This window comes from Hippocampus zosterae, chromosome 8 (assembly GCF_025434085.1).
Source record: "Hippocampus zosterae strain Florida chromosome 8, ASM2543408v3, whole genome shotgun sequence".
Taxonomy (NCBI): Eukaryota; Metazoa; Chordata; class Actinopteri; order Syngnathiformes; family Syngnathidae; genus Hippocampus; species Hippocampus zosterae.
In genome coordinates, this window is record NC_067458.1 from 18380938 (window position 1) to 18407694 (window position 26757).

Here is a 26757-nt window from a genome sequence, read left to right on the forward strand (position 1 = left end):
GGTTTATCCTCACGAGGGTCGCCGGTGTGCTGGAGCCTCTCCCAGCTGTCTTGGAGCAGTTAGGCGGGGTACACCCTGAACAGGTTGCCAATGCAGATGTAGAAGAATCATACCTAGGGACAATTTCTAGTGTTCCATTATTATTATTTTTTATTATATAATATTTATTAATATGATTTATACTCAAGATTTTCTCGCGTGTTCGCGGAGCAGAAGCTGACTTGAATTCAAGCAAAGGTGCTTTCATTTATGATACTGTATATATTTCCCCCTCCTGTACAGTAGGTGGCGGTATGCACCAATGAACTTTTTAGAAGAAGACGATGTTCACATTTAAAGACGAGTGTGTGTGTGTATGTGTATATATATATATATATATATATATATATATATATATATATATATATATATATATATATATATATTTAAATGAATGAATGAAAATGCAGCTTTCTTATTTTTCGTATTTTTTTTATACATGAATAAAATGTAGCTCTCATTTTTTCGTACTCACCACCAAAACGCTTAGACACTCCTCAAACACTCTCACACTCTTGTTACAGTATTAGAAGCTCTCACACGAATCCGAAACTGTTTTCCCATACTAGTAAATTTCTCTCGCACACCACTGGACTTTTTTTTTTACTGCTACTGGAACACCCCACTGGAACTGGGATGTCGATAAGAGTACTAACATCGCATAATGTACTGAAATGCAGAATTCCATGTTGTGTGAAAGTGAAATATCGTTTAGCGCCTTTGAAAGGTTGGAATTGGATAGGATAGGAATTCGTTGTTGTTATTTTCCATTTCAATCGAAATGTGTGCATCATTACTGATGCAATCATCAACGCTGTCAATGTGTTGTGCGCAGGAAGCAAATACTTGTCATGCATACAAACGTGCGCGCGCGTGTGTGAGTGTGTGTGTGTGTGTGTGTGTGTGTCAATGTGTTGTGCGCAGGAAGCAAATACTTGACATGCATACAAGCGTGCGTGTGTGTGTGTGCGCGTGTGTCTGTCACACGGCTCAAGCCGATTGGTCACTCCGACTGTTGTGTTGCACATATAAACCTCCCACCCGAGACTCTGCACCGCACCGCGAAAAGTATTCCTCACTCCTCACACGACAAACAAGTGAACACCTGTGGCTGCGAGAAACGAGACGTGTCGGAGCGAAAACCCGTCTTTTATCCTCCTCCAACACTGTAAGTATGTCAACAGTTTGTTTGTTTTTGTTGTTGTCGCAGCGGCAGCTCCCCTTTTACGGAGTCTGTGCACACCTGACGTTGAATGGTGACAAACTTCACTTTTTCTGGCTTTTTAAAGCCTCATGGTAATTTTTTAGTGCGCAAAAAGAAAAAAAAAATAACAATCCAGTCGTGCCCACTGAACTAGTTTCTCATAAGTGTGACGCAGTAACTCATGTTTCATCGCCGTTTGACTTGTCCCATGAACGTGCCGAGTGATTTGTCTTTTCACGGAAGATCAGATACCAGAACATTCGGTACACCTGCAGTCCCTCATGACATCCAAATGCAAAAGTGATAAACAAAGACAATGCTAGCTTTTAGATATTAATGACAAAGAGATGGTGAATAAAATAACCAAAGTATAAGCAACAACCCTCGCTATTATAAACTTTAAATCTTTTTAAACGTAATTGGATCAAATACTGTTTTAAAAAGTGCTCTTTAATTATTTTTTTCAATTCTTAAAAATACGTAATATGATGCAATTCAGTTTTACAAATGGTAAACAGGTGACTAGTTCTTTGATAGTCAATTACAACTGAGCATGATGATCTTTTTCAAGGCGAGCCTTTTTGACCAAGGTCTTGTTTTGGCTCTTTACGTCGAGCTGAAATTGATTTCGCATGCGTACTGTGAAGTTAAACTCCCCAGAGTAGCCTACATGCCACTAAATGTGCCAAAGAACGGAGCACTCGTTAGAAGTACGCTTGTTATACAATATGAATAGTCTGTGCACTTAACAAGAAGGCTGGTTCAAGTACAAGTATAAGGTACAACTCCCGTACTTAAGTATACAAGGACAGATACTGAAATGTACCTGAATGCAAAAGTGTTTTGTTTTTTTCCTTCCCATTCAACAATACTAGTGGCAAAAGTACTCCATGGCTAGAAAAAAAATAATTCAGGTAGAAGTCCGAGTACTTATTCAACTCATGACAGGATAGACTCTGAAATTTAAGGGACAAAAAGTACAAATGAATTTTGAACTGCTAGTTGTATACATGACAGTTTTCAGAACTTGGTGAAATGGAAAAAAAAACTCGCACCAAAATATTATTTTTTTGATCAGCTTAAAATCTGCGTACTAAAAGGATCTTAGCTTGGTTAAACCTGTGACCTGACTAACAAACAAATTCTTTTAAATCAGGCCAAAGTATAGATATTTTGCTTTCAGAAGTAGTTGTTAATGCTCCCTGATTCATAATCCACTTTTTAAACCCCATAAATCTGAATCTCATTTAACTTTGCCTCTCTCCCGTTGCATCTTTTTCAACGTCTGTGCCTCAGGAAATAAATTTCCAAGGGTTAATCGATATTTGATGGCGAACGTAGGGAGCAAAAAGTCATCAGACTACGCAGTCGTCTTACTTTTCACCGCCATTGCCATCTTTCGCTCGGAAAAGTGATTTTTGTGTGATTCAAGCGCCGCAAGCTAATAACCAGAAAACAAAGCCGGTGTTATTTTTGTCTGCGGCTCCCGACGGACTCCTGATTGACATCCCCTTCGCTTCTCCTTTTTTTTTTCTTTGCGTTATTAGCTGCACTTCCACCTGACTGCACATCCGCCCACGCGGCCCGTCATCCGGGGGGAGGGTGCGGGGCACCATGTGGGTTTTGGATAAGATCCGCGGCTCGGTGGAGACGGGCGTGCTGCGGCACGGGGAGAACGGCGACAGGAAAGGCGCGGCGCCGCCCTACACCAACGTCCTCACGCCGGACAAGATCCCGGATTTCTTCATCCCGCCCAAGTTGGTCAGCTGCCCTCCTGAAGCCGAGGCGGTGAAACCCAAGGAGGGCTCGCAGCCTTCGACGTCGGAGCAAACCGTCGGCGGCGGAAGGAAAATGGGTGGCCCCAAAAGCCCCCGTCTGGTGGCCAAGCTGGCGGGGGACACGAAGAACCTGCTGAAGGCGGCCAACCGTCACATCATCCAGATCGAGAGCGCGGACGACGTGGTCGCCGGCGACACCAACGCCGACCCCCAGTCGCAGACCGCCATGTCCCTCCCCTACGTCCCCAAGACCCAAACCTCATACGGCTTCACCACCTTGAAGGAGAGCCCCCACACTCGTCGCAAGGAGTCCCTGTTCCACTGCGACGTCGGCAGTCCCATGACCTCCCCCAACAGCCAGAGGAAGACCCCCGGCAAAGGCGACGGAGGCGGCAACCACCTGAACCCGGCCGACTTGGGCGCCTCCCACATGAACCCGTACCGCTATTTCAGCGGCGGCGAGAGCGACACCTGCTCCTCGGCCGAGTCGTCGCCCTTCAGCTCGCCGCTGCTGTCCCGCTCGGCCTCGCTGCTGAAGATCTTCACGCATGAGACGCAGGCCAAGGTGGTGAAGGCCAAGCGCTCGTTGGCCCGCCACAGCTCCCTCTCCACCGACGAGTGCAGCTCGGCCGAGCCCAGCCCCAGCGTCCAGCGCCGGCCGCGCATCCCGTCCTTCCACGGCGCCGGCGCGCCGTCCCCGGAGCTGGGCTCGCGGCGGGAGCACACGGTCAACCTACACAAGGGCGGCAGCGTCCGCGTCAGCGCCCACTACGACGCCGGCACCTCGCGCCTCCGCGTGCGCGTCCTGGCCGCCGAGAGCCTTTACGACAAACACTTTGACATCAAGAGCATCAACTGCTGCGTGTCCGTCTACCTGAACCCCGGCAAGTTGCAGAAGCAACGCAGCAACATCATCAAGAACAGTCGCAACCCCGTCTTCAACGAGGACTTCTTCTTCGACGCCGTCGGCCCGCTCCAGGTCAAGAACCTGGCGCTCAAGTTCAAGGTGGTCAACAAAGGCACCAGTCTCAAACGGAACACTCTGCTGGGGGAGCGGGAGGTCCTCCTGAGCAAGCTGCTCTCGGGGGTCTAGACTCCGAAGGGCAACCAGAAACCAAGGCCACCGATGGACCTTTTTTTTTTTTTTTTAACAAGTTCTTTGCACTGCTCCGCCCACTTTGTGTCGTATTGTTAGAACACGTTTCCACCGGGCCGCACGCTTCGTTCCGAGACTCTTTGGAACGGTCGGACCCTTTGTGAACCAGAAGTTCTCAGTCTTTTGGGGTTCCAGAGACACCATAAGAGGGAGAAATTTGACCCAGAAATGCATCAAAAGATAAACAGCAGATTTAAAGAGATGCGATCCACAGAAATAAAATCGGAGATGCAACAGGGCCATGGTGGGAGAACACTGTACAGTGCTACCTTGACTTCGAAATTTAATTTTTCCACGACGATGCTCGATTTACTCACTAACTCAAAAAAAGATCTTTATTGAGATGAATCAAAATGCAATTAAATCGTTCCAGGTCCCCAATTGCTATAGTGATTTTTGAAAAAGATATTTTCGTCGCGACTTAAAATGAAATCTTTCATGGCTGATGGCGTCTCCAAGCAAACTAGGCAGATCTGTTTGTGTTTAAATTTGGTGAGCATATGATCTGCTTTCCACTATACCTGAAAGACACTATTTTCTGGACCTAATTTGGTCCTGGCTTCTTGGGCTGGAGTTGCTCTTAAGCCACGTCTGCCATCTAGTGGTATACACTGTCATCACAACTTAAAACTGGTCATCAATAGTCAACATTTTAATGTTCTAAAAAAAACAATCAAGGAGTATCCCAGATATGGGTATGAGCCAGTTGCCCATCCCTGCTTTTGCTGCACACAAATGGCGAAGCAACGCAGGCATATATTCTTTATCCTCGGTCAAAAAGAAACTCTTATTGCATCATATTGAGTCGCTGAGGATGGTGGTGAGTTTTTGTTTTGAGTCAGTAGGACTGTATTGTACTGCTGCCCGGTGGCCAAGTTGGGCATACCGAAAATGTACGGAATTGAACAATCAAATCATGCTGTACAATGTACATGTCATTGCAGCATGTTTTTTATAAAGACTTTAGTAGAGCTCTACTTTCCTTATTAAATAAAAGTCCTTCCAAAAATTGTGTTGGGGGGCCAGAGTGGATTCATGCCACTTTCATTTATTACAATGGAGAAAAATGATTTGTGATCTAAACCTGGCAGGGCAACAAATTCAAGTCGTATCTCAAGGCATCACTGTACATCGCTGGCATAGATAAATGAAGTAAAATCATTATTTGTATAACATAAATTTGGAACCAAGTATGTGAAATTGGTGGAATACTTGACTTCAGTGCTGCTCAGTTTAAGGATTCTTCATCAGTAGCAGGTTCCGATGTCTCCTGATTCTCAAACCTCCTGTAGCCAATGTTGCGTCGCCCCAAGCAAATGAGCTGGCAACATATGGACTTTGCAGCGCTCCCCCTCCACCATGCACGCGCGTCACCAGATGTGTCGCATGCCGTGATTATGATTGTAATGTGACGCCTTGGCCACAAGCCGCGCGCTTCCGTGCACAAAGGTGCTTTTGTGAACCCCTTCCCCACCCCCGCCACTGCTTTGACGTCCTGAAGTGCAAATGATGCTTTGATCCCAGCGGAGGGAGACAAAAAAATAAAAAATTGAACGACGATGCAAGTGCAACCTGTTGCATGGCATGAACGCGTGTTCAAAATATTGCGTGAAACCCTAAAGCCTTACAGACTGTACCGGACACTACATTAAGTACACTTGTAGCAGCAACAGCTAGCCAGGAAAATTCTGGTAAAAATGCTTTGGATTTTGACCAATGATTTGGGCCAACCATTCAGACTTCCTCTTTTGGAGAGGGAGAGGGATTCACTTATTCTGCAAGAAAAGCCTTCCATCATTTCCCAACATTCATGGGAGGTTCTTGTCAATTATAGCCATTACTTGCCAGCAGTTCCTGCATCTCCTTTATTGTAGACCTCTTGACACCCTGTTCGACTAATTTTCTGTCACCGACCTACCATGGTTGTGATGTGATTGTGATGTTAGTCCCAGGTGACTTTGGCAGAGAAGCAGGGGAAACCCTGGGTTGGTCGCCTGTCAATCGCAGGGCACATATAGGGAAATAACAATTAGATTCACATAGAGCGACAGACATATCGATTGATTTTATTTGTGAGACATCCTTTTCGTTTTGTCACTCTTACCCCGATAGCCCGAATGTGAAGATTGTTTCACATTTGTCCCGTGTGTGTGACAACAAGAAGGTTGTTGTCCCACACGGGACTCAATCAATACTCGCCAGCAATTCCTCCAGATCCTTTGGTGTTGCTTCTAGCTCTGACATACTTCACAGCCTCCTTAACCAGGTCCGTTAAGCAGAAAGTAAAAGTGCGATCAAGCCCGACTGCAGCGTCCAACACAAAAGCATAAAAAAGTGGAATTTGAACCCTGAAGTTCACATATGTGAGGCAAATGTGCTAACCACTAGACCATGCTGTCTGGAAGTCTACCTAAAACGAGTTAATTTTAGTCTGATAAGGCACAATTACGAATTGCTACTGCAAGTGTACCTCATGTTTTTGCCACCAAGTGTGTGTGTGCGATGAGCAAGACGTTCAAATAATGTTTGCATGTTTTTTTAGATTCATTTGTTTGTTTTTAAACAATAAAAGTGTGTACCGTTTTTCTCAACGTGTGTTAGTGATGCACTGGCATGGCGACGTCATCTTGGCCTCACTCGCATGTGGCATCAAATGTTTTGGACTGAAAAAAAATAAAGACATTCAAACTTCAATAGAATTCCTCTGCTCTGTATTCATTATAAACTGTTGATGTGACTGTCTTGCGTACAAATTGCCTCAAAGTCGGGTGTGTCAACCAGGCAGAATGCTAGGCAGGTAGCCTGCAGCTGGCAGTTGGTGTCGTCTGCCGTGAGCTCTGATGTGTATGTTTGCCGCCAATGTCGGGTTCGCGCCACTTAGGTGATTTTTAAGTGAACTTCTGTTTGACAAGTGATTGGTGTAGCTGTTGTCATGTAGCAGAAGAAGACGTGAGCAGTTTGATGAATAAAAAAAAATCAATTGACCAACCTGAAGCAGGTGTGTTGGCTTCGTTTTTTTTCTGGGAGAAGGTTAAGCATCTTTTCACGGGTATTGAATATATATTTTTTTTAATTCTTGGGGGAAAAAAAAGCTACTTCGTTTGTGTAGAAATTATTTTTCTTGTAGACTATTTGAACTATTTTACACCTATTGTATCATATTTTAATAAATTTCCATTTGGTTTCCTACAATGTAGCCTTGTGATCCAAATTTTTTCCTTTAAAAATGAAACTTAATTCTTGGCAATATAATATTTTCACACTAGTGCATGATTCAAATGCATTTTTAAACTTCTTTATTGATGTGATATTAGTTTTCCTCTCCCCCCCAAAATGCATAAATGTGCTTGTAAATTAGGACTTCATTCCTGTACTATTTCAACTTTGAGCGCACCGAACACAAACATTTTTTCTTGAGATGTAAAACGTTTTCTATATACACAAAATACCTATTTTTATTCAAAACTTACAAACCTTTCTAAATTTGTGTTCAACACTTCAATCCATCCTTCTCACAAGCGCGCCAGATCAAGAGTGTGCCTTTGTGTATGTGTGTGTGTGTGTGTGTGTGTGCGCACCAGCTCATTCAAAGTTTTTTTTTTTTCCCACAGAAGAATATTCATGTTTGAAGATGATTCATGGCGAACCATCAAACCAGTGAGCTCCAGAAAAGCTGCCTGACTACAGATGACTTTTACAAGGTACACACTCGGCTCACTTGGCCCACGCACACAAACTCACACAAATACAACAAAAAGTAAGTTTTTTGTTCGTTTGTTTATTTGTTTGTTTGTTTGTTTCTGACATGAAGTCAAGAAACAAAGACGTGTTTCACCAATAGGCACCAAGGTTTATTTCCGTTCTCTTTTCCCAGCTTGCAGATTGATTTGTAATTTTGTCATCTGGCGCGGTTGGCCGAGCGGCCATCTGAGATGTGGCGCTGACGAAATGAAAAGCTATACACCAGAGGGAAAATTTGATTGGGGCAATTTGTATCCCCGGCTTTCTTGGCAACGCAGAGGCTGTTATTGGCTTTGGGATCGCTATGGCAACCGGGGAGCAGAGTGTCTGTTGAGTGAAGGAATGAAATAAGTGTGTGCGGGTGTGTTTGCGGGAGGTTCGGTATTGCTGTTTAAATTGCCAGCCAGTATAATTGCACTAAAGTGTTTTATTTTCTCCTTCCGGCATTAACCCTGCAACACTGTGACTACTTCCAGCTATCAAGGTACTGAACGCGGTTTAGGATTCACCATGGACTTGTTGCCTGTCAATCACAGGGCACATAAAGTGGATATTGTTGTCACCACATAAAACATAGCCATTACTTGCCAACAGTTCCTGTGGCTTCTTTAATGATGCTGTTGGCCTCTTAAAAGCCTCCCTTTCCAATTTTCTTTCCCCTGACCGTGGCTGTGATGTGATTGGTCAATTTCGATACCACTTATCCTGATTCGTCGTGGGTCAGATGGAGCCTATCTCAAGCTGACTTTGTCAATCGCATGGCCCCTGTAGACAAATGATCCTCACGAAGAAAGATTGATAGATTGATATCATTTATATTTATTTTGTTACCGCAACCAAAATGAAAAGAATGCTGGGGAGTTTGGTCTTCCGCAAAGCTACACAACCAGTACATGCCGGCAATTCCTGCAAATCCTTGAGTGTTCCTTTTGGCTTTGACATACTGTACATTGCAACCTCCCTGATCAGGTGAGTGAAGCCCAGAGTGAGAGCGTGACGAACTTTTACAAGAGCGCTGCACAAAAGCCTGAAAAAGAAGCATGTAGTGAGAGATCACTGAAGCATCTGCTACTGTGACGGCTCGATGGGAGCTGGCGACCGCAGGTAACTATCCTGCGTGGGTTGCTGTGGCAACACACGGGTGAACCTTTAACACGGGCGAGGGGGTAGGGCGGAAGACTTAAATACAGACTGAAAAAGGAATTGATGGAACTTGAAACTAATGAGACACTAATTGTGACCAATTTGTTGAATGTGGCTTTTTCTAACAAATCAACCTGAGTGATGGAGATTAAATCGTGCGGCATTTGGGCAATGAAATAAATATTTGGTACTTAACTCAGATTTGTATTTGCCCATTTCTGTAGCACATGCTACATTGCAGTTTTTTCGTTCTTTTCTTTTTTTAGCATGAAACAAATTAAGTGGCCATCGTGAAATAAAAGAAAGTTGATCAACATCATGCGGACTGTTTTCCCCTCTCTGGCCTCTCATCATAATAGGCTCCTGGGTGCTTACTGTTGTCAAATTAAATTATTCAGGTCTTGCAAGGAAGAAATGCATGCTAACATGATGTTCTGTTCAACAAACAAATCCTTCTAAAAATGTCCTCTTTTACATAATGAACATAGCTTGGATTTTTTTTTTTTTGATTCCACAAGGAATGTGGAGGCTCTTTGTGGACAGGAGAATAGACACAAGCTCTTCACAGGGTAATTAATACTCTGGGCTAGTACTCTCCACCGGTTGCTTTATGTTTCTGTCTCATCATGCTAATGCTAGTATTCCTAGTCATTTTCTAAAAGTAGCTGGCGTGTGTAAAGTATAGAGCCCGTGCTAACTTGTGTAGTTGGTGTCTGTTCATTTCTCTCTTTGTTGGTTAACTTGTGTAGTTAGCAATTTTTCATTTGACTCTATTCGGTGTTAGCTACCTCGTGTAGTTAGCGTCTTTTCATTTCGCTCTGTCATTTGCTGTCTAGCTTTAGTAGTTGGCATATTTTTTTCTCTCTGTCCTTTGTTTTCCAACTTGTATTGTTAGCTTCTCTTTCTTCTCACCTATCTGTGGATTGTTTCTATTTATTGTTCACGTACAATTAGATGTTGTGACATTTAATCGTATGATGCGTCTGCGTGTCTGTGTAGTATTCGTTGTTGTGTTTATTTCTTACAATGCTGAAAAAATGAGTCATTTTGAGGACTTTTCAATCCCTTTCATGATCAATCCTTCATTTGCAATGAGTGAGGTTGACCCCCCCCCCCCCTCCCCGTTGAAGAGGACTCAGCTTCGCATAGCCCCAGCATGGGAAGCAATATTTACTCAGATTAATCGATCCCGATAAAATAGGGGTGGAAATGCGTGTGTGTTTCGGATTAAATGGCAGACCTTCAGGTTGCTATGGTGACAGGCAGGGGAGCAGACACCTGTGAATTAACATCAGCTCTGCGGAAACAGGATCTTAATTAGCGGCGCACGGGAACGAGCGTCCATTCAAGGCGTGAAAATCAAAGAGTTGGGGTTCAAAAGACAGCTGTACGTCTGTCTGACGCGATTGGAGTTGGAGAGATGGAAAAGTTCTTTTTTTCTCCCCACATCTAAGCAAACTGTGGATACTTGACATGCAACACGCACTCAGTAGCGATTGTCCATATACTTAAAAAAAAAAAGGTCTTAAAATCAAACCACTACTGCGTTCATTGATAATGATACTTGAACTGATATGTGAACACAAATGGTACAGCCAAGACCAAAGGACCTCACGGCCATATATTCTTTATCCTCTGCGAGGAGATGAAACAACCCGTTCGTTTATTTGCTGAGTTTGGTCATGTGACATTCACACGCTGAGCCATGATTGGTTGTTATATGAGCCCTAACCAACTCTGATGTCATTTTCAGTAGACGACAGCAAGTGACAAAATGGCCACCCTCTAACACGGATGAAAGCGAATGGATTTTGCTGCTTAATTCATATTCCGCAAATGCAAAATTAATCAGAATACTACATTTAGACCAAGGTTATTATGGTTCATTAAAACTAATGAAGTCACTAAAATTGAAAAACAAAAACAAAAACAAAAACATTTTCATTAAAATAAAAACCAAAACAAACTGACACAAGAACCTATTATTGTGGAAACATCCTTCTTTTTCGTCTTTCTCCAATTAATATCTTACATGAGCCTTCAGGGTTAATTTTAAGTATATTCCGGTCTTGCTGTATGTCCGTTCAGAAGAAGTCAAGTCACACAGGCAATTCGAAACATTTTGGGGCGAACACATGTTCACCATTTCGGATTCACGGTATCTTACTGAGATGTAGGTACAGCGTGTGAATATCTCTGAGATACACAAAGTTGTCTTGACCTCATTCCTCATACCTTGTATTCATCCATTCATGCGCTTGCTTCGATTGAAATGATATGACATCCTATGACATCCTACAATTTGTTCTCCTTCTGCTTGATATTTTTTTTCTTCAAAAAGTCCTCACAGTAAGTCAAAACAATTTTTAAAAAATCTCATTTGGATCCTTCGCCTCAGGATGAAACAAGGACACGGTGCCCCTGATGAGCTTCGGATACACGAGGAGCTATTTTGTGTGGTTTTGATTCTCTTTCTGCTCTGCATGGACGCCTGTTGTATTGTAGGTCACGTTTTTCTTTCAGCCAGTAGTCCTGCTGATGCCTCGATTGATCGCAGCCACTCAAATGGATTTCCTTTTTGCGCCACTAAAAGGGTTAGAGCCTTTTGCCAAAAGAACACACTTTCCGAGAACGCTTTATGTGGAGGAAGTCAGTGTCTCCCAACGTGAGAATTCAAAAATGTGACTGAATAGTACAGTGGTTATAAAAAGTCAACAGACACCCTCAAATTTCAAGTTTTGTGACATATAAAACATGACAGCAAGATAAGCCATTTCAAAACTTCTCCCGCTATAAACTTAACTTATCATCTGCACAACTCAATTTGGAAAAAACAACAACAAAAAACATGTTGAGGGTAGAAATAAAAATAAGCAACTGCAGAAATGATACCATCTTGTCATTGGGGTTAAGTCTGTGTTCTGAATTCACCAGCAATCCACCAATAAGTCATGTTCAATGGGAGTCACCACACAACTGTCACCATTTAAAGTGCCTCTGATTAGCCCCGAATGTATTTCAGATGTTCTAGAATGCTTTTTATGACTTTGATGGTTGCTATCGAGCAGAAGCCAGCCAGGTTGAGATTGAACTCTCCCTACGATATGGGGACAGTTCATAATTCACTCTACTTCAAAGCGGCACGGTGGTCGACTGCCTAATATGTTGACCTCACACTGCAGAGGTTGTGGGTTTGATTCCAGCTCACGCCTTCCTGTGCGGAGGTTTGTTGTTTTTTCCCGTGCCTATGTGGATTTTCTCCGATAGGCTTCAGCACGCCCACAACACCTTGTGGAGATATGCGATTGGACGGATCGATGTATTTCAGATGTTCTAGTATGCTTTTTGGACTTTTTTGGTTTTGTTTTTGCTTTCGAGAAGAAGCCAGAAGATTTTGTGCAAACCCTGACTGCTCTATGGACATAATTGACTCCACTCTAAAGTGTGTCTGATTAATCCCAAATAAATATCTGATGTTCTGTTTTTGTGTGTTTTTTTGGGGGGGGGGGTGTGGGGGGGGTGGCATTTTCCAGTAATCGTTCACTTTGACCAACTCTCCGACCCAAAGTAGGAGAGACCATCGAAGAAGTGCCCACACACGTGCGTCAATCAAGCGGGTGCACTTAGGACCAATGCCAAATCTGGCATCGCTTAATGGGGCGGGGCTTCCACTGACAGGTGTCCATTCGCTTGCCGTCTATTAAAAAAAAAAAAAAAAAAGGTTTCGCAAGTTGGTTCAGTCGGAATTCCCTCATTTCGTCGCCACCATAACCACAATGGTAAGCTACGTTTTGTCATATCCGCTTTTCTTTGTCAGATGTGTAGAATTAAAGTATCTTTTGGATTCAATCATGCTTGCTTGCTTTGTTTGTCTCTAATTTGTGTCTGTGGCGCTTTATGTTTACTGCATCGCTTAACGTTACTTGCTGTTCGCAATCGGCAGTGCAAACACTCGCGGGAGTAGCGCTCAAACTACGTGGGCAAAAGTTAAGACTTGTAATTGCAGTGGTGTCCTTGATTATTTCTGTTTTGTTGGAGTGTTGCCACGTCATGTTTGTCTGGCTGAAGTGATGTCCATGATTATTTTTGTTTTGTTGGAGTGTTGCCACGTCATGTTTGTCTGGCTGCGTTGGAAAGTTTGAATGATTTTTCGTTTCAGCTTGAGTTAGAAGTGGCTTTGCTTCCGGGTTTGACCGCTGGGATTTGTAGTCCTTTTGTTCGGTTTCTCATTATGTTTTGAATATAAATCTTGATGACATTGGAAATAATTTTGCCTACATTTTTAAAAAACATTACAAAAAATAATGCTTACGATGTGTTTATCGTTGACCAAATTATTGTTAAGATGAAGGTATTAAGTTAATGAACTCATGTCTATTATTTACATTCTGATGGATAAAGATAGGTAATTTTTTATTGTATTTATGCTTACTTTTAGGCTATTACCTGCTATGTGCATCAATAAATAATCAAAGAGTACATCGCTATTCAGAGGACCATGAAAAACTGAAATAACTGAACAGTTAAACTATGAAGAGTCGCTTCAGTGCAAAAAGATAATACTGTATTGTGCAAAGCAGGTGGCATGGCAACCCTACAGCATGCCAAACTTCACTGTTGTACTCGGGTGAGTGAAATGATAAAATACTGTACGCCCATTGTCAACACTGACGCATGTAACAACTAAAAGCTGGGTCAACTCTGATGCAAATAACCGGCTAACATTTGCACATTGACAATATTTTCTCAACCCAGCAAGACACACAAAAAGTGATTTTATTCATGATGCATTTTATTAGATATCTGAATTTTACTCTGTCAAATATCAGAATCTGCATTTACCCTAAAATAATCCATATTGGATTGAGCCCCAGTGTAGGCGTTAATGTTGAGACAAGCTGCATCTTTTAACATGGACGGAAAGACCCTCTATTGCCAGGTTGATGAACTGACCAAATGTGGGCTGCTGCTGCCGATGATGATAATAGCAGGGCTGGACCCGAGTGGCGTGATTACCACAACAAAGACGATGAACGGAAACATTGAGTAAAGGAAAAAAAACCCCACACACACAGAACCACAGGCACACACACACGCTGACAGTCATTAAGCCAGCATATTGTATTTGATTGCCTCTTAATAAAGACTACATGAAACCACAAGCCAGGTTCCTTGAGTGTGATTGTGCAAACTGCGAGGCAAATAACACCATACCTTTATGTAGAGCCACATGTGAAATCAGTGAGTGATTGAATACAAAAGCTATAAATAGTATACACTTAAAATAACATTTGGTGATTGCGCTCATCCCAAAAATCAATCTTACTCTCTCTCTCACTCACACACAAAGAAAAATAATCACCAAAAACCTCTCACCTACACAGGAAAAATAAAGCTCCCACACGCCTACTCCAATTGACCTAAAATTTGAGATGTTGTGTTGTGCCATCCTGATCAACAATTACACAGATTCATTCAAATTAAAACCTGCTTGGTTACATTTTTCATTTTTTTGTGGGGTCAGGGGGTTGGGATGGAATGACCCATCACACACCCCAAAAAACATGTAGCAAAATACCTCAGCAACATGCACAAAAAACTCACATACCTCCCAAAAAAACCCCATCCACACGCCAGAAAACACGCCACACCAAAAAAATCACACATGCACACGTACACTAAAAACCTCTCACACATACCCACCAAAAACTTTCACTTTACCCCACCAAAAAACTCTCTCACTAACTAAAACTCACAGAAACCAGCAAAAACTGTCATTGATGGCAAAGCAATTATCACTCCCAACAAAAAACTCTTACAATGAAAATTATCAAATTTTCACCTTTCAGTGACACCACCAAACTCTCGGAGCAAAAAACCTTCCAGGCTCACCAAAGTCCTTTTACATACAGCAAAAAATAAATAAATGAAATGTCACTGACACCCCCAAAAACGCTCACACAAAAAACAAGCAATCATTTTTTTGTCCTACTGAAACAATTTAAGGTTTAGTTTTTAAGACGTGTCAGGGTTGCAAAGTAGGGTTAGGTTTCAAATCGGGTTTATAATCATTTGTCCCTAATACTGCCAGCAAACAGGCACAAGGCGTTAAAAGCCTAACCCCTTGGAGGAAGTCACAAGGCAACTGAATTGTGCGGTATGCATACTTGCCGGTCATGCTGTGAGAAAATACCCGACTGCCATTAGAACCTTTCAACGCCAAGGAATGTCTTTTTCCAAGACGAGCTGCTTTTACAGTTGCACAACAGGTTGCTGTAAAAGGGGCTGAGAAGGCCTCCGTCCACTCATTGTGCTTTCAGCAAGTGCGCGCGGCATACGGCGAGAGCCAATTAGTTTAGCCGGAGCTGAGATCATGGTGGACGGCTCTTTATTGATCCGTGGCTTCAAAGTAACGAGGCAGAGGTCTCACGCTCTCGCTCGGGTGTCAGCCGGGCCGTGATGAGACGGAGTAAACAAGGTGCCGATATCTTCCTCCTCTAATTCACTTGTGCACTTTACACTGAATTATAAGCGTCTCTCAAAACATTAATCAAAATTGGGGTGATCGCGATGCGTGTCTTGGAAGAATTGCCAGGACCTGGTAATCGATTCTTCTCAGCTATGTGCGGTGCACGCTTGGGGGAAAACGCTTATCTCGTCATTTGATATCCCCAAAGCTCTCCCTCATTTTAAATTGGCTTTCTGCGACGAAAAATAAGAAATCAGGGCTCAGAAAAAAAAATATGAGCGTCTTTTGGTCTCTTACTGGGAACGTGTTACACTCCACAAATGGTGCAATTACAAAAAGGTCCAGATGATCACAACCTCAAGTAGCATCACAATCGCACCTTGGGACAATATAAAGCACGGGTGTCAAAGTCAAGGCCTCGGGGCCAGATCTAGCCCCCCAATCATTGTATGTGGCCCTCGAAAGCATGTCAAGTTCCATGATGCGTGCTAAAGTCTGAACCAAAATTTAAAAGTGTCATATGTCATCCGCAAGTACAGTTATTATTCTTGACTTCTGATTTTAAAGCTAGTTCATTCATCAACTTGTTGTGCGCTGTGGATGGGATTAAACATTGATCTGGTTTCCCCAAATTCATAACGGCCCTCCAAGGGAAACCGTAACTACAATGTGGCCTGCGACAAAAATGAGTTTGACACCCCTGGTATAAAGCGTTCAATCAACCTATCATGCATGGGAACATGGGAGGAAACCGGAGTACTCAGCGAAAACCCACAAAGGCGCAAGGGGAACATAGACACTCCACTCTGAAAGGTCGGAGCCCAGAACTGAACCCCAAACCGCTATGCTGTGAGGTAGACGTGCCGCCTAGCAAGGAACAAAGAAATATCATTAGCTTTCTATGCTACGTGTCGCTCATTGACTTCCCATTATCTAAACAACCTACAGAACTCTGAAGGCACAAAATTAACATGACATATTGCAAATGTAATGTGTGTGTTGAACAGAATATCACGACAACAGTTCTTGAAATTGTTTGGGGAATCTTGTAATAAACAGGGAGAAAATAGATTTGCAAGAAGCAGCAACAACACCTGTTGGGAATAATAATGAGAAAAGAGAAAATAAAAGTGACGGCAACTACAACTGTCAGATGAGGGAATCCTGGGTCTAAACAAGAAGAAAAAAATGAACAAAGAAGTAAGCAGTTGGAAGTTGAAAGCTCGGTTGGGAAGGCACCAACAACGATACACTTTTCAATCTGTTTGGGGAGCCTGGCTGAGCAGAGTGACAGGAGGATTAGCTTCAGATGTTTTTTTTTTGGTCAGCAGGCCTGAGAGCTGTGCAATTCCTTAAAGCAGACAAACAAGCCAGTATATATATACTCCGTTGGCCTGAGGGCTTAATAAACTCTGCCTCCGTTACCAGGCTGGGCTTTATATGACAACACAGCCGCTACAGTGGTACCTCTACTTACAAAATTAATTGGTTCTGGAAGAAATTTCCGAACTAGAAAATTTTGTAAGTAGAGACGCGTTTTCCATGTAAATGCCCTAATCCGTTCCAAGCTCCCCAAAATCCAGATAGAAATGTTTTCTAAAGCATCAAATTATGTAACAAATACATGTTTCAATTAGATTATTGCACAATCAATGAGAGTTGCACATAATGTAAAAAAAACAAAGAAAAGAGTAAAGAATAAAAATGATGCTTTATTTAACTTTTAACTGCATCCTCATCGGTTTTTGCCCTCTTTAGTCCATGTTTTCTCTCAGAAGTGTTTTTTGCCTGCCGTTTTGGTAAAGAAGTGATCCAAGGACGTTTGCCCTTGTCGGCTTTTAACAATCCTTCGAAAATGTCCAAGGCAAACATCAGCATAGTGAGCGATCGCCCGACGGGTGAACACTATTTCTGGATGATTCGCATTTACGTAAAACTATTGGAACACCTCATGGCCCGAGGGTCGAATGACGAGGACGCTGCATAGACACATATCTATCTATCTACACGAATAGACACATCTGGTCGAGGTCCCTCTTAGCCAATGGGATGTCAGGTAGATGCCCACTAATAGCCAATGGCAGAGCAGCTATGAGTATGTTGCGTTCAGGAAACTCGGAGCAGCAGCCCAGATTGTATTTTTACCTTTCGTATCTTGAAATTTCTTTCGTAACGAGGTCATATTTGCTTCTCTAGACGTTTCGGAACTAGAACTTTTCGTATGAAGAGACGTTCGTCAGTAGAGGTACCACTGTACTTCCCAAAAGACAAAAAAAAGGTGCTTCTTACCAAATGACAAACAACACCTCTAAACAAGAAGTTGCACAGATCAAATCGGCACTTTTTAGAGGAGGTTTTGAATTCCGTACTCACTCTGAAAAGAAGCTCATTACAGATGTTCACAATATCATCTGGTAAAGGTCACATTTCGGGACGCTATTGGAAGCTAATTACAATCATCCAAAATGAAGAGTGGCTAAATGTCTCCGCATTTAAGATTGACGCCCCCTTGGATAAATGAGCTTTTAGTGCAGTCATTTAATTAACATTCATTTGACGTGCGGCAACACTTTAAATGAGAAATGGGGCACAATTTGCGAGCTCTTGATCAAGCTTATCTGGTGGTAGTAAAGAGAGAGAGAAAGAGAAGGGCTGTACAAATATGGAAGGAATCATAATCACTATTATTTTGATTGAGATTGAAATCATGACTAATAAAATGAGTAGTCATCAACTTCAAAACTTAGTCCGTATTCAACTACGAAAACTCACCCACTCAAAACAATCATCACAACCTCATGTTCATGCTTCACCGCACGTTGACCACTTTACTCTTGAACTTTCTATTGCCATTGTCGAGTACTAAATGATCTTGTAAATTTTAATGTGAAGTCCAAGCCTCTTTGCATTTTCATTCTGCTAAATCCACGTTGTGTATGCCTTCATCATATCGATTTCGTCTGATGTTGTTTATTTTCACAATTCTTAGTAGTTTAAGTTGAGACTTAGGCGATCGTATTTCGAGCCATATCAAGCGGAAATTTATGTTGGTATGATAACCGAAAGCCCTCGGATCTTTGTCGCCTTGCATTTTGAAGAAGGCAAAATTCCTTGAATCCTTCAAAACTCACCTTTAAATATAACTTGAAAGGGGAACAAGAAAATAGATTTCATTCACTGACATAATAGAAATTAAAACAAAACAAAACAATAGATAAATACTGGCTGCTCTTGCGTGCGTTGGCCTCTTAGGGGCAGTGTGATGTGCATGAAAGGAGTACACACAAAGAGATAAGTAGAAAGTTGCCATTGGACTCTATTATTAATAAAATTTGTTTTCCCCCCAATTAGGAAGAACTTGTGCCTTTGAGTTGTTATCTTACCAGTGTGTATGTGTTTCCATGCTGTTTGTGTAGTAAAATTCATGATTTGAAGAAATATCGCTCTCAAACAAAATGCTAATTCCCCGCTAGCACACCGATGAGCTTTTACATTGAGTTTAGCGTTAGCATTATCGAAGCATGTCTTCTTTTTAACGACAGTATACGATGTGTGTAATTCTTTTGATGTGTTCAGCTTTAAACTAAAGTTTGTCTCTGTCATATTGCTTTCGTTTTGCCAACTAGTACCCTGTAACAGCTCGCTTCTCCAAGGAAAGGTTTCAAGTCACTCAGGTTATTTTCTAATAAAGTTACTGGCAACTTTTTGCTGTGTTAGATAATTGGATGACTCCAGTCGGTGACCTCCCTGACCGCCTCGCTCACTTGCTCTGTTGTTCCCTTCCTTGGTTTTGCCATCTCGTTTGGGCGAATATGTCCTGACCTCACAGGAAAATCCAACTCGCCCTTGTCACCATATTTGAGGGCGCTCCATTGAGTCAGCAGGGGATTTGTATCCTCAATGACAGAGGAAGCAAGCAAAGGACCTAATGAGAATATGTGGACTCAATTACGTGCGACCCAATAACAGAACCTCCAACAAAGAATTTGGGTGACAGAGAAAAGCAATTTAGTGAGATTAAAGGAGTAATCTGGGACACATGCTTTGTCACTGTTCTTTCAAATCAAAATTGGCTAATCATCTAGCCTGTGTTTTCTTTGAAACACTTCCAACCATTTTGAAATGACTCCAGCTTTGAATTTGAATAATATTCATCTCGCCTTATTTATATTGGTGGAAACACCAAGGATGTTTTCAGGGGTTTCCCCCTCTTTTTGTCTGCTGGACGGCAATTAACAATCACTTTTTTTAATTTCGACCTTAATACATTTTCACTTTTGAAAACTGCATTGAACACGAGAATGAATGTCGGTGCTTAGCAAAAATGTCAGTTACTAATTTCCTATTAGCCACTGTATTAAAGTCAAATCTCTAGGTGACAGGAAATTACTACAAAGACCTGAGCAGTGGGTTAATATGGTCGTATTTTATTTTATTCTTGTCAGAATTCGAGCACTGTACCTAGGGAGAAGCATTCATCGTGCTTTGGGGCCTGAGACAAGATGTAAGAAATTATGAGTTACAAAAAGCAGGACAGAGTTGGCATAAAAGCTTTGGGCATTTGACAGAAAAGAAAAAAAATGTCAGGAAAAGCCTGTTGGAACATCAGATTTTTATTTTGGGTTCATCAGAGGCACATTAAATAGAGGCAGATGTATGATGACACCCTACTTAACGTGACTTGGGTCATGATTGGTCGATTCTGAACACAGCCAAATCTTCAGTTACGAGAGGGTGTGCGCACTTGTGCAACCGCATTATCTCAATTGTTTGTTTTTATTTCCTATCTTTAAATTGGGGGAAATGGTTCAAAGCATTTTAAAATGAATGATTCATCATGGCTGAATTGTTTTTTTCTACATCACTGCAATGTGGCATTTGATTTTGAACAGGGGTGTCTGGACTTATCCACTGCATATCTCCAATTACTCTGGTGTTCACATCTGGGGTGTATCTGACTGTGTCCTGTTGAAATTGACATCATACTTTCATTTGCTCTGCATATGCCACATAATGAATATTTGCAAGAGCTGAGTCTATTTTAATAAAATATGAAGCTTAGGGCAAAGAGGCTTCACCGAAGTAATGAAGGTTGCAGTCCAAGATGTGCAATCATTATTCTCCTTTATGTTACGCCTGTTTTTTTTTTCCTGGTTTGGCACAGCATAGGCTGTTTATTTTGACAAAGTAGATTGTAGCAACTTGGAACAAACCATTGCATCATTGTTGTTTAAACACGTTCACTGTGTGTATATGTGTGGACAAATGTGGGTTTTGGTCTTTTTCTAAAGTCAAAAAGTTTGGTGGGGTGTTGCAAATTGTTGCAGAATTAACACGCTTTCTGGAGAAACGCTGAATGAGACCCGATCTGCATTCTTGACGCATATTTTGAGCGATGAAAAATAATTATTTTGACATATCAAATCACAATAATCTTACGATTTAGAACAACAATTAAACGAACGAACAAAAAAATAAAATACTTTGTTCCGATATTATGCAGTTTTGGTGTCGCCGGACATTCTGGGCGTGCCGCCTGTCGAATCTGATTTGCCTCCTGCTGACATTCATTCATTCATTCATCTTTCTAACCGCTTGATCCTCACTAGGGTCGCGGGGGGTGCTGGAGCCCATCCTGACAAGTGCTCGCAAATGCCTCTGAAAGAAGGCGAATGGGAACGCTGATAACCAAAATTGCACATGGTCTGAAGAAAGAAGTTGTGGTGTCGCGAGGCAAAAATAACAAGGTCAGAGTGTTGCCAAAAACTCTTATTTTATCATCAGGCATTTTTGCAGTACAGCAGTAGTTCGTTCAACTCACGAAAGTCGCCATTTACCTCTCCTACCTCTTTCAACTCAATAGCATTTAGATTGCAATAAACTCTGCCACCTAGTGGGCAGTCAGAGAATACAACAGAAGTGATACACGTTTGTGAGACAAATAACACACTTCCATCGGGCATTTTAATTTTTATTTTTTTTTCCCAAAGCCATGCTGTAAACCTGAGTGGTTTACAGTGTTGTTGTCTTGTGATAACGAAATATTTTTGCTGGTTGCTACACGCTGTGTCTACTGTAAAGCACGGCCAGAGAAAACATGAATGGCCATTAGAATAATTTTTTGCTCAATGGGGTGGTTTAGATCCCCCCCCCCCCTACCACTTCTGAACACCACTGAAAATATTACAGACACTTTTTTTAAGACCCGTGAAAACAATTTTAATATGTTGACCGCCCACGCCCCAACATTACAGCTTCTATTATGCCTTTGCAAGAGTGATCATGAGTTGAGTTTTACTGCCTTTACTACTGTAACTCCTGAAGAGATATTCCGCATTCCATAATGTTTATTATCAGACCCAAGGCACCAAATAGCCTTTTTTTTTTTTTAATACAGCGCCAGAGCCTTAAATTCAGCCCCTTGGCGTCACTTCACTGGTCTCCCTGCATTTCACAGCCTTTGCTCCCTCGCCGTTGTCTTCAGTGCAGACATCTTTATGCTTCAATGCGCGTCTGATAAGAGCCAGAGAGATGGGGAGAAGCAGGTGGGGGTAGACAAGGAGGGGTTGGTGGGGGGAGGCGCTGGATGGGTTGAAGGGGTGAGGGAGACTGGTCGTTGCAGGTAAATGAAAAAAATGCTCAGCTTGAGAGGAGTCATTCAGGCGGGCAAGAGAGGTTTAGAAGTCCCTCATTCCCAATTTTAGCACTTATGGAAGCCAGCTGAGCATGTATTCGCTATGCCTAATGCATCGAAAGGTCCATGGACCTGTTAGCTTTTTGCCCTCACTAGAAAGACAAATTCAGTCCACCGTTGGAATGTCTAGGGCGCACTTGTAGGACAAATGTCTTTAAAAAAAGTACCTGAGCAATATGGTTTCAAAAAATACATCGAATTTTTTTTTAAGGCCAATGCTAATTCCAATATTTGGTTGGAGAAAATTCTGCTGACCGATTAATTGGCTGACTAAATAAAAAATATATATAATTAATACAATAACTTGTGGTTCTTAAGGCTTGCAGCAATAAAGATATGAACAGGCAAAACATTTGACAATACTTTGTTCTTTAGGATTAAACTTTACAACAGACTCCGACCTTTTTTTTGTTTTTCCATCTATCCATCCATTATCTAAAATGCTTTATCCCCACGAGGGTCACGGGCACGCTGGAGCCGATCTCAGCTGACTTTGGGCGGTAGGCGGAGTACAATCTGAACTGATTGCCAGTCAATCGCAGTGATGGTCTTTTTTTGTTGTTTGTTTTTATTTAGTTTATTTTTTTTAGGGCAATGTTTGATTGCCATTATCGTTGTATTATGTTGTAATGTGCTAAAGTGGAAGTCAACCCAATTTTATGTATGTATGTATTTAATAATACGTACTATGCGGCCCTTTCTTGTCTAAACACAGCATTCTGATTGCACTTGTGGAATACAAACTGAGCAGTAAAATTCACCGATTTCTGTCCATCTGGGGGGGGGGCAAACATTTTTTTAAAACCTTTATTGAACAAGTCAGAATACAATTCTCAGCAAACAGAAAACAAAACGAACGTGCTACCAATACATACATATTACAAACGTTTAAACAAAAAAGAAGAAAAAAAAGAATGAAGCCAGGGGATTTTTAGACAAAAATTCCAAATAAGGAGCATATAGCCAGAGTCTTAACAACTTTTTTGTTTTTGGAATCCATAATTTGCCACCTGTTGTCGACTGACAATGACATCACAGTTGTTCAGGACCAATCATGGCTCAGCTTCAGAAAACCTGACAAATCAACTTGAATTGTCAATGAGAGCTAGTATTTGCCTCTCACCTCAGTTTGATGTATCACTTTTTTTTCAGTTAAGTATTTCCACATTATAGAAATCCCAAAAGATATGTTCCGGCTGGGCAGTAGTATTAGTGTCTTAGTATTGTAGCATTTTTATGAGTCCGAGTCTGAGTCTGAGTACAGATGTCTGGAGTGGTTTCAGTGTTGTTTTATGCCTAAAAACTCACTCTTTGAAGTTGTCGTGACAGACATGAAACGGACAAGATCCAGGAGGATGTCTGCGGGGCATGGTTGTTACTATTCTATTTGACGAAATAGTTTCCCCTCTGATTGAGTGTGACAGAAAACACATTTTTTACCACAGAAGATGTCGCAATTTTCATTTCACCGACTAAGTCTGCATTCAATGACTGACTCAGACAGCTCGGGAAGCTAAGGTCGAAGTTGTTTTGATGAAAAGAAAACAAATAGAAAACATACTTTACCCGGACAGCTGTGTCCATGGATTCTTAGTGCTGCTATGAAGGCCTTTTGATGATGATAAATTGCTCCCTGATCCCCCAAAATATTGTGAGACTGTCACGACCCTGCCAAAAATTGAACACAAAACAAAGCAAAAGCAGTTTTGAAGTCCTGCCGCAGTAATAGATCACAGCTATGATTGTATGCAATATCCCCTTATGTTTTCTGGTTTTGTAAAACCTTAACGATGCACCACAAGTCCTTCACCTCCACAATACCAAACAGTACACATCAGGCATGTGATGTCACTGCCTTAATTGGCCCATAGAGATTATACGTAGCTGCGGTTCTGATGGGTCGACAGCACGCAGAGCCAAATATCAGCTGGTCCTCCAGCCAAAGCAGACCCAGCATGCTCCGAGCCAGGATCAGTGTTGGATGGCTTACGGGTGAGTTGGCAGGGGGTGCGGAGCCACATTTTGATTTTTAATGGTTGCACTCCAAACTGTCTTAAGCCTTTAGTTTTTCTGTCTCCCTGGGTGGATTTTTCAAAGCGCCTCAGGCTAGAATTTCCCATTTCGCTACAACAACAAGCAACTCCCACCCAAAACAAAAACAAACAAAAAAGCAAAACACAACAGAATGTAAAGAATTATGGCCGGTAGTATAATACGGTCATTGGCCCGTTCCATGCCAAATCAGCCAGGACTCATTCCTTGATCCGCTTACAAATACTGTGGTCGGGGGTTAGCCAAAGCCTGACCCCGGAGCTCATTATTTATTATTTCTAAACTCAGAACGGTTGGGCTGTGTCATTATTGATCACCTCAGGACCTTACTTACCCCCGCCCCACTCTCTCGTCAATTAAATTATACGGCTCATAATAGCTTGGGCCACCAAGGCTGAGGTGACATTAGTTGGTCATTATCATGAAATTGAAATGAGCAATCAAATATGTCTCCTGGCTGACAAGTAAACACATCACATGGTTGATGCAAATTATGTTGCGACGTAGCGTACAACACTTTTGCCAGTGTTTTTTTTTTCTTTTGCCATAATGTGATTACACAATCTAAATTAATATCAGCAAAGCTTTTGCCGTGAGCTCACACCGATATTCCAGCCAGAGCCCGCACTATATGATTAGTTCGGTACAGGTAAGTGCTCCGTAATGTTTTGAAAGGTCTCCTCACGATTTATCGGGACTCTCACAGCGTCCCCACACGTTTCTCTTGCGAGGGTGGCAAAAGCAGTCACACTTCCTGAGACTCGTGTCAAAGTCGACGTTCTGATTCAACTATTTTAGTACATGAGGTGAGACCTTTTTTTGTATTTTGACACAAAAAGAGCATGAATCTTGAGCTTGTTACCTTACAGGCACGTATACCTCCGCCTATAGATGGAAAAGGTCACACAGCGCAACCAAACATCCATTATTCCGTCACCTTAGGCAAATATGGATCACCCGCCCCAATGCACTCGAGTTACAGCTCCACTTTCACAACCTTGTAATTTAGCTACACGCGTACACAATCACACTTGGTGTTCATCTATTTTTGTGATTAGACACCCAGCATCCGGCCTGTGATGTACCACTAAGTGGCGAACCGCTGATTAGCTAATCATGTTGACTAGAACTTGCAATAAATTCTTTTTATTAACAGAAAACATAATAAAGACACTCAAAGCAGTCGCAGATTGAAAGCTACTGCACTCAAAAAGGATACCAAAGTCGAAAACTATTCCATCTTAAAAATAAAAAAAAAATCTGACATTTTCAGATAATTTTGTGTTGCGTTTTTTTTATGTGACGATAATATAAAAAAATGAAAAACATCAGATTTTTTTCACATTTCAATTTAAGGTTCAAATGTAAAATACAATATGGAAAAAACAAACAAACCAGAGGACCAAATTTAATTTTAACATCCAGTTGGGTTTGCATGACACGGAGGTTTGGGAAGGGGCATTCGAAAAGACATGTTTATCTTGTTAGCCACCGCAATCACTTCTGACCACGGCCCATCAAATGATGACGCCGGCCAAATTATATCAAGAACATGCGTGTATGGCGGAGCCCTGCTATTCGCGTGGTGATGAGAACTGGGTGAAAATCTCCGTATAATTGACGGCCATTTTCAATGGTTTGGGGGGAAAAAAAAGTAAAAATGTTAAAAATAGGGAAACTAATTGACAACACGCGTATTTCGCAAAAAAATTGGGCTTGGCGTCCCCAGTATGTTCACGGTTGGCTTTTTGATCGTTGTTTGATGACGCAACACATTCCCGACAGTATGAAGGCGGAGATGCTAAGGACGCCCTCGCGAAAAAGATGGACGAGCAAGAAGAAATCAAATGTGGAACAAAAGAAATCCAGACAAAAGCGAAGTGCCAGAAAGAGAAATAATTGCTGTGAAAATGGTGCAGCTGTTCCGCCGAGACCCAATTAGAGCTCCATTATAAAATCGCCATAATGGCTCATCATTTAACATGCGGCACCTCGGCTCACGCTGGTGATTTTGTACGCGGCCGCCATGCCATTTATCCAAAACGGCTTTCCCGCTTCTGTCTACCGTTAGACAAAAAGGGAAAAGAACAAAGAATCCGGCGGTGAAACTTTGATTTCCCTGAAGGCGGTGGCAGAGGTGAGAAACACCGGAAAGATAAATATATCTCATGAGATTAACTTTATCTACAGCACATTCTGATATTACTGCCCGCGCGCCTTGTGAAATCTATTCATAGAAAGAAAGATGCGGTGAACTCAGTTGTAAGAAAATCCCGGCCCGCTTCCTATTCTGTGTTAGCATTAGCATCAAGCCATCGGACCAAAGTAGGTGTTTGTCCCGATGGGTAGCGGCCATCTGAAAATCTAAAAATATACGTTTGAGAAACGGAAGACAACGAACCGGCAGAAGCTAGTTGTTATGCGGAGACAACACTTCCCGTGACTTCATATACAAAGTTATAAAAATGAGATGTTGGACTA

The 26757-nt window shown here is 42.0% G+C and overlaps 2 protein-coding genes across 8 annotated transcripts in view; one reads left to right on the forward strand and one right to left on the reverse strand.

Moving 5' to 3' along the window:
• rfxank (regulatory factor X-associated ankyrin-containing protein) overlaps positions 1-5825 on the reverse strand; it is a 77281-nt gene extending 71456 nt beyond the window's left edge. Inside the window, exon 1 of the mRNA XM_052074883.1 lies at positions 5822-5825. The gene's annotated coding sequence lies outside the window, so the exon portion shown is untranslated. The remainder of the gene's footprint in view (positions 1-5821) is intronic.
• Positions 998-20939, forward strand: LOC127606435 (C2 calcium-dependent domain-containing protein 4C). Of its 7 annotated transcripts, XR_007963786.1 has the most exons (5): positions 998-1207; positions 7789-7878; positions 17306-17409; positions 19360-20850; positions 20892-20939. XR_007963786.1 is itself a non-coding variant. In XM_052074824.1 (2 exons), exon 2 carries the CDS (start codon positions 2858-2860, stop codon positions 4112-4114), a length of 1257 nt encoding a protein of 418 aa, XP_051930784.1. In that variant the 5' UTR covers positions 1025-1207; positions 2791-2857; the 3' UTR covers positions 4115-7171. The 7 variants fall into 7 exon arrangements, 1 of the variants encoding a protein (XP_051930784.1); XR_007963787.1 differs by lacking the exons at positions 19360-20850; positions 20892-20939 and adding an exon at positions 19248-19268 and having other exon boundaries at positions 1004-1207; XR_007963788.1 differs by lacking the exons at positions 17306-17409; positions 19360-20850; positions 20892-20939 and adding an exon at positions 12329-12553 and having other exon boundaries at positions 1013-1207.
• Positions 20940-26757: the final 5818 nt, after the last annotated feature.